At 54.6% G+C, this 7819-nt stretch overlaps 2 protein-coding genes across 3 annotated transcripts; one reads left to right on the top strand and one right to left on the bottom strand.

The window, feature by feature from the left end:
* Positions 1-148: 148 nt before the first annotated feature.
* On the bottom strand, positions 149-2508 carry PAFAH1B3 (platelet activating factor acetylhydrolase 1b catalytic subunit 3). Its single transcript, XM_045986931.1, has 5 exons — positions 2265-2508; positions 1994-2083; positions 1238-1354; positions 1035-1157; positions 149-468 (listed from the first exon to the last, which is right to left on the bottom strand). The coding sequence occupies exons 1-5, from the start codon at positions 2340-2342 to the stop codon at positions 181-183; spliced, it is 696 nt and encodes a 231-aa protein (XP_045842887.1). The 5' UTR covers positions 2343-2508; the 3' UTR covers positions 149-180.
* A 51-nt stretch (positions 2509-2559) lies between these two features.
* On the top strand, positions 2560-6908 carry PRR19 (proline rich 19). Of its 2 annotated transcripts, none has more exons than XM_045986930.1 (4): positions 2560-2673; positions 3202-3327; positions 5744-6350; positions 6436-6908. In XM_045986930.1, the coding sequence occupies exons 3-4, from the start codon at positions 5750-5752 to the stop codon at positions 6906-6908; spliced, it is 1074 nt and encodes a 357-aa protein (XP_045842886.1). In that variant the 5' UTR covers positions 2560-2673; positions 3202-3327; positions 5744-5749. The 2 variants fall into 2 exon arrangements, with proteins under 2 accessions (XP_045842886.1, XP_045842885.1); XM_045986929.1 differs by lacking the exon at positions 2560-2673 and adding an exon at positions 2999-3068.
* The last annotated feature ends 911 nt before the right edge of the window (positions 6909-7819 follow it).

Genomic DNA, 7819 nt, shown 5'->3' with positions numbered 1-7819 from the left:
CGAGAACCAGAGGGCCTGAATGGATCGGCTGATCCCTGCTTTGGGCGGAAACAGAACACCCTCTGGAGCTCCAGGGTCACAGAGGTTGAGGTCGAGGTGGAGGGACCCAGAAGGGCTGTCCCATAAAGCAAGAAACAGGAGACTGAGGAACGAAAATTTAATGTCAGGGAGGGAGAATGCTTAGGGTGTGGCCTCTGGCAGGGGGACCCCCTGGCCCTGCTCTTGGGCCAGCAGACGCAGAAGCAGGGAGTGCAGGGCTCGACAGACAGGTGTGTAGCCCAGGCGGCTCAGGTGCAGGTAATCGTACATGTCATGGTGACTTATGGTACCGTCTGAGTGCACAAAGCCGGGGTCAGCATCCAGGAAGTGGGCCCGTGGGTGGCCAGCCAGTGCTGCTCGGACCAGCTCGTTCACCCGTCGGTTTTTCTCACGAAGTGGGTTAGGGTGTTGGCCCCTCGGAAGCAGGCCCTGAGGAAGGGCACCAAGAGTTGTGAGGAGACATCCTACTGGCATCTGTGCTCTGGGCCAAACGGTTCACCCTCATCACAGAGTCCCCAGCTGTGCAATACACTAGGGATGGGAAAGTAGGGGATTGGCGGGATGATTCCCGATACTGCGTCTGAGACCCCAATTCAGCAAGAACCTTTTGGGTGTTTGTATCTTTTCCAAGTATCAATCCTAAAAATATCAACAGCATGGCAAAGGGTCAGTCCCTATTTCTGAGGAGGAAAGGTTCCCGCTAGAAGTGATGGAGCCTGCATTTGCCCTGGGAATGTCTGACAACTTCTGGCTAATTGTTTTTGGTTTGGCAACACCCCCAGAACCTTCAGCAGTTTCTTGAACAAAAGAGGCTAACTGGTCCCTGAACGTGAGCTTAACTGCAGCTGCTGGGTCTGTAGCAAGCTTTGATGTGAGCTTCTGCCTGAAAGTCACTGCTCTGCCGCCCTGCTCCCCAGAACCAGCTGCGGTTGCACCTGAGGGGGTCCCGGGCCACTGCCATTCTCTCTTTCCTGACCCCCCCCCCCACCTCTCACCAGCACCACGACGCGGGCCTGGGGCTGCCTCTGGTTCACCAGTTCCACAATGGCCTTGATGCCACCAGTCACTTGCTCTGCTGTGTGCCCATGGTTGTTGGTACCCACCCAGACCACCACGATCTGTGGAAAGAGAGGCAGGAAGCAGAGGTAAAGGGGGAGGCTTATAGGGGACTTTTGCTGCCCACCCAAGCTCTGCTCACCTTGGGTCGGATGTGTTCCAGCTCCCCATTCTCCAGCCGCCAAAGCACATGTTGCGTGCTATCACTGCCAATGCCAAAGTTAAGTGCGTGCAGAGGAGAAAAGAGTTCCCGCCAGATCTGTGGGCAAGAAGTAGTGTGGGCACAGGGGTGACAGCAGCAGGGACCACCGCCCTCTGTCCGAGTGTGCACCAAAGGTCAGCAAGGAAGAGCAGACCCTGCCTTATGGAAGCAGTTTGATCAAAACCTCACCTGATGCAAACTTAGTCTAGTCTCCCTTTCCTGGAGACTCATAGAAGCAAGACTCGCTTTATGGAAACCCATTCAGCTTGAGTCATGCATTGAACTACTAGCCTTACAGCCAATGAAAACCATTACAGTTTGACCTCACTTAGTGGAAAGGTAACATAACTGAGCCCCCTTTGTGGAGAGCTATGCCAGTTGACTTTCATTTCGCAGAAACACTAGGGCTTTGTGGATAACCATTCTTTGTGAATATCCATTCCAGCTGTGCACTCTCTTAAGCAAACAATAGAGTCTCAGCTCAGGCAATCTTGCAAGAAAGCCTCCATCTGACAAAGACAGGTCACACAGTTCCCTGTCTGGTGCAATGTTGCACCTTACACCAAAATTTTGGGTGTGGGATGCTGCCTGAGGCTATTTTGGGTACCTCATACTCCGTCTGGCCCCGCCTCTGATCCAGGTGTGTCTGTGAGGGCACAGGCTGGGGTGGGGCAGGGGGACCGGGACAGGCCTCACCTCGCACTGGTGCATTAGCTGGACCAATGAGTCCCCGATGAAGACGACTTCGGGTTCCTTATCTTTGCTGTCGGCCACGAACCGATGGTGCTTTGGGGATGTACAAGGGAGAGTCAGTGGCACGCGCACTTCTGGGCCCGCCTCGCTCCGCTTCCTTAGGCAGCACCACCCCGATTGCCCGGTTTCCTAATCACGTACAGAGAGCGGCGCCAAACAGCTGCTCTCCCGAGGCCCCTCCCGGACTCCTGAGTACGCGGGCCGGGTCGCTCACCAGGGACATCCAGCGTCCGTCGCCCTGCACGTCCTGCACCGGCGTGGGCTTGCTGGCTGGGTTCTCCTCTCCGCTCATCTTGGCGCCGCGGCTCCCGCAGGACTGGCGAGCTGGGCCGACCCGGGAGAGTGGGCCGAGGAGCTCTGCCACGCCCACCCCTCCCTTCCCGGCAACAATGGACGGTCCCGACGCCCGCAGTCCAGCGAGGACGATGGCCGATCCCCTGCGCCGCCTCCTCTGCGGGAGCGGAAACCTTCACTTAGAAGGGGAGGTGGAATCGGGAGCCTATGCTTCCCCCGCGGCGGCCGTGCAGTGGACTCGTCCAGCGCTTCCCGCCCAGGCCACTCTCGGGCGGCGGCCGCTAGCGCACCCGGGCGCCTGGGGATGGAGGCGAGACCCGGCAGCACCCGTGGGGAAGGGAGAAACCACCACACCTACGTCAGGGGGAGGGGCGAACTACCTGAAAGGCCGAGAATTGGCGGGGGCGGGGGGTGGAATCTAGACCCTTTCCTTGAGGGGAGAAACCGTTTGCTATAGGGCGAGAAATGTGCGGAAGGGATCACCAGCTGTGTGTGTGTGAGAAAAAGAGAGAGAGATGTCCAGCTGTGTGTGTGAGAGATCACTAGCTCTGTGTGTGTCTCATTCACGTGGTGGTGGGGGGAGGGGAGTGAGTGGACGAGTCCATTCCTGGATTCCTTGAGGGGGTGATTCGTACGCACCTGGCTAGGAGGGGACGCTCCCATTTTCTACTGATGTGGGGAGAAAAAAGGAAGATGGCAAAATGTGAAAAACAGAGCCTCACTTGTAAGGCTAAGGCACCACCAGGGCTTTAGTGAGCCTATATGCTCGTGCCCCTATCCCAGCCCCCCTCTCAAAAGCACCAGTTTTTTGGGGCATAAAATCTAAACTACATATCTCTGCATTACATACACCCCAGGTGCTGCAAAGAGGGCAGCAGAAGCTGCAGAAAGAGAAAGGAAACTAGAGATGCCACAAGGCCCAGGTCCAGCCTGGCGCCCCGCCCGTCCAGCTCATCTTGCAGATTCTTGGCCTAAACCCACAGGTGTGTCTGGGCTCTGAAACCTACATCCATAGCCAGAGCCACCTAAAGTCGGCCCCCCCCCCCCCCATGCCCCATATTAAGTCTCAAGTCTTCCCAGCTCTTCCTGTTCTCAGGGACCAGGTTGGGGGGGTCCTCCACCCCCCTAAACTTCCTGGTTATATTCCTGTAGCTCTACTCCCAGATGGAACCTTTCCATCTGTTGATTCTTTCTAGGTAGGTTGATACTGAGATAGTCCTATTTATCATGTTAATGTTTTGCCTCCATCCACTAGCCTGAACAGGGTCTGACTCATAGTACCAAGAACTTGAATGAATATTAAACGAATGGGTCAGATCCTGGCCTCATCCCAGCGTGTTGGGGAAGAGAGATGAGACACAACTGGGAGAAGGATCAAGGTTGTGATTAAGAGAAGTAGAGAAGGAGGAGGAGGAAGAGAAGGACTCTGAGGGTGAGAGGTTTCCTAGCAGTGTTTGAGTTAGGCCTTGAAAAGTCAGGAAGACTGGGTAAGCAGTATTACACGGGTAATATAGCTTATTAGGGCATGGGAAATACTTTGGCCATAGCTTGATTTTAAAGGCTTGGGTGTGTGTTGGGGGGGGGGGGGGTGGTGGCAGCGGTGGCACCTGGGTGGCTCAGTCAGTTAAGCTGCCAACTCTTGATTTCAGTTCAGGTCATGATCTCAGGGTCCTGAGCATCCTGCTCTGCACTCAGCAGGGAGCCTGCTTGAGGATTCTCTCTCCCTCTCCTTCTGCCCCTCCCCTTGTTCAAGCTCGCTCTCTCTTAAGTAGATAAATATAACTAAAAAAAAAAAAAAAAAGATTAATTAATTAATTAATTTGAGAGCATGAGCTGGGGTAAGGGCAGAGGGAGAGGGACAAGCAAGCTCTCCACTGAGCAGGGAGCCCAGTGCGGAACTCAATCCCACTGAGATCATGACCTGAGCGGAAGGCAGACGCTCAACCAACTGAGCCACCCAGACACCCCATGATAAATACATCCTAAAAAAAAAAAAAAAAAAAGTCTGAGGGAGCAAGTGTAGATAGATAAATTGGAAAGGTAGAGAAGGGCTTCTGGAAGCAAAGCTTAGCAATAAACGGTTTTGAGGCATTCATTTCATTCAAATCGAGAACTGTTTCAAGTTAGGTATATTGGCTCATTTCATACAGCCACCACATGAAGAAGGAGGTACTCCTCCCAACTCCATTTTACAAATTAAGACACTGAGGGTCTTGGCAGTTACACAGTTTTCCATATCACACAACTCAAACATGCCAGCTTGGGCTTTGAAGCTGGGTAGTCTAACTGCAGATCCAAGTTCTGAATGACGACTCCACACTGATTGGGGAAGAATTCTGTGACTGCCTGGTGACCGGCTGCACATAAAGACTATGATGGCCCCTTTTCCCCTTGTGCCTCGCCTCATCACACTTTCCAGAGAGAAAGTCCGCTAATAGACATCTAAACTAATCAGCACTCAGGAAGGGGGCGGGCCGCAGTGGGTCTCATAGCCAATTGGTGGATGCGAGGTGTCTAAGGACAAATGAGAGATGTTTCTGAAAGTAAGGCTGGAATGGGTGAGACTATAACCGGCACCCAGTGCCACGTGCCTCGCAGGAGCCGGAAGTCCTGGGAGCAGGAAGCTGGAGGGAGTGGGAGGGCACACGCATGCGCGTTGTACGCAGGAGGCCTAGCGTGAGGCCCCGAAGAGACCCCAGTACGTCGTGAGCTAGGGTTACCGCGGAAAAGAAGCCACTGCACCCCACAGCCACGTGGGGTGGGTGGGGGCAGGGTTCGTTGGTCTAGGAGAAGGTGAGATGCTCCATGCCCTGCCCCCACCAACGGTACCCTCCCTCCCTAACCTCAACTGCCCACCCTTGCCTCGTCTCCTACCCTAGGCCACCTCACTGCTCCTGTGACTAGGCCCCAGTTCCTGGTAGCTCTGCCCTTGCCCTTTCTGCTTTCCTGAGGTCTTTTCAGCCTCTCCAACTTATTTTCTGCTCTTTTGCCTTTCTCCCTGCTATCTCTTTCTGCATTCTCCCGTACCTCCTCTATCCTTGGATTTTTCCTCTGTCCACAGTCCCTTTCTGGTTGAGCAGATACCTGTGGTCTCATGATCCCGTCCCCACCCCCCATCTTTTAGCTATTTCCTTATGTCCCGGCACCCTGTAACCCTCTCTATTCCCTGACATCCATAGCCAAGGATCTTCCCATTCACCGCGACTCCCTTGACCCCACCCAACCTCTCTGACTCCTTCCCTGACCAAGCTTTTGCCAGTCGCTCCCTCCTCACTACCTTACTCCCATCTCATCTCTGTAAGTATTTCCACCTCACCCCAAACCATCTCTTCTTCTCACCATTCTCTTTTAGTTCCTGATTACCTGTATACTGATGACCATCCTAGCTTTTTCTTCCAGGACACAATGGACCCCCGGGGGCCAGCCCCCCAGCCTTTCCAGCGGCCTGAGAAACCTGGTCGTGTCCGCCGTCGGAAGACCAGGCGGGAGCGCAATGAGGCCCTGATGGGCAACCGCCGGCCATTGACCCGTCAGGATCCTCCTGTGGCCAGTCAGAATCTCTCTGTGGCCCCTACCGCTCCCAAGCTTGTGGTCATAACCCAGGGCCGGCTGAGCCGGGAGCACCGGGGTCTCTTCAACCATGAAGTGAAATCTCTGGACGTGGCACGGCTGCTTAGCTATGAGTCCATGGAGCCAGGCACCCCTTCAATCCCCACCAAACCCTCCCCAAGCCCAAGCCAGGCCCAAGAACCGGCCCTGCAGTCAAGGGGCAAGGAGAACCAGGTTCCGAGAGGCTCGGGCCCAGGCCCACCCAGTCCTCTGGAGCTCCCTGGCTTGGGACAGCTGCTGGAAGAGCTGCAGTGCCAGCTGATTCTGCCACAGGCCTTCCCCAGGAGGAACCTAGTGCAAGAAGCCAGGGATGCCATTGTGGGCACCTTACAGGCCTGCCATGGCTGTGTGCCTGACCTCACCCTGGTGCTCCATGACTTCCAGCCACCCTTACCAGGTGAGCCTGCCTCCTGTTCCCTGTATTCCCCTTCCCCTGTTTGCTCTAGCTCAGCTGTCCCCCATGCTTTTCTCCTTTGTGCCAGGGACCAAGCCTGGAGGCCGTGAAAGCCAAAGGATGACACCCTCCTGGATCAGCAGCCCCGAGCAGGCTCTAGGGGAGGGGAGGCAGAGGAGGCAACAGAGGACAAAGGAGCTTACCTTTGCCATTTCTCACACCTCCAGCACTCCCGTGGTGCACAGGGTGAGCCTGGCACCGCCAAAAGGTCCCTGGCCACCACCCTTGCCCTTGTTGCCTTCACCATCTGGGGCAGCCTGGGGCCCCCCAACAGCCTTTGACCTGCTGAAAAGCATCTGGCTCGTAGCCACACCGCCCCCTCCCCGGCCCTGGGGGGTTGGGCCGCAACAACCCCTGCTTCAGCCACCATCACCTTTGTTGCCTAGAACCTCTGCCCTGGACTGGAGCCCCAGCCCTCCTGCCCCACTGCCCAGCCTCTCCTGGGTAGTGGCCCAGAGCAGCCCAGAGGCCTGGTCCTTTCCACCCATGAGACTGTACTGAGGGGGCTGAGGGTACTCCTAATCACCTCAATAAAGTACCTTCTACATGGTCCCCTTGATTTTCAGTGAGTAGCTGACCAAGGTTCGCAGTTTTGCTTTGCTCTGAGTTCTGGGTCCAAGATGGAGGGGAAGATGCCATCACTTATCCCCTTCCTAGGGTTTGAGGGGCCAGAGAGCTGGGGAAACCTGGGCTTTAGTCAGTTCCACACATTCACCCAGTGAAGCCAACTCTATGCCAGGAGTGTAAGGAAGGAGTGATGATTCTGCCCCGGTGATAAGGGAATTGTTCAGAAGGGAGCAGACCTAGACCTTTACAAGTCTTAAGATGAGTAAAAACTTACTAGTAGTGGAGGAAAAGAACATTTAAGGCAATACTAGGAATGCTGTTCTGTGGGACAGTATGTGCATGTAGTCCATATTCCTAGGCTGTCCTGGGACCTAGAGTGAGTCATGTCCAGGCCCTGCTATTGATGGGCTCCTGGTCTGTCAGGCACAGGGACTGTATTTGCAGGATCATGACAGGAGAGGGAGATGAGGCCTGAACCTGCCCCCAGACTTTTTACTTTGGCCCAAGATACATTTTACATTTTTTAATTAATTGCCTACTATTACAAACCAGTTTGCTTTAAAACAAAAGCAAAACCAAAAAAGCTCAACACATTTCTGGCTTCTCTGGGGGAAAAAAAAGGAAAGAAAGAAAGAAAAAATCTGGCAGCAGATCTACTATCCCTTCTGGCAACAACTGGCTCAAACCGAGGAGCAGAGGCCGCCTGTTCATGGGGCTCACACTGAAGTGTTTCATGCCCTTATGTTTCCTGCCTGGCCCCTGGCTTAGAAAGTTTTATAAAATGATATTTTGAGGAGCAGCACATTTTTTGCAGGGGAGGGGGAGGAACGAAGCTAGAAATGTTT

The sequence above is a fragment of the Meles meles genome, chromosome 19 (genome assembly GCF_922984935.1).
Source record: "Meles meles chromosome 19, mMelMel3.1 paternal haplotype, whole genome shotgun sequence".
Taxonomy (NCBI): Eukaryota; Metazoa; Chordata; class Mammalia; order Carnivora; family Mustelidae; genus Meles; species Meles meles.
This window is presented reverse-complemented; position numbering and strand designations above follow the sequence as displayed.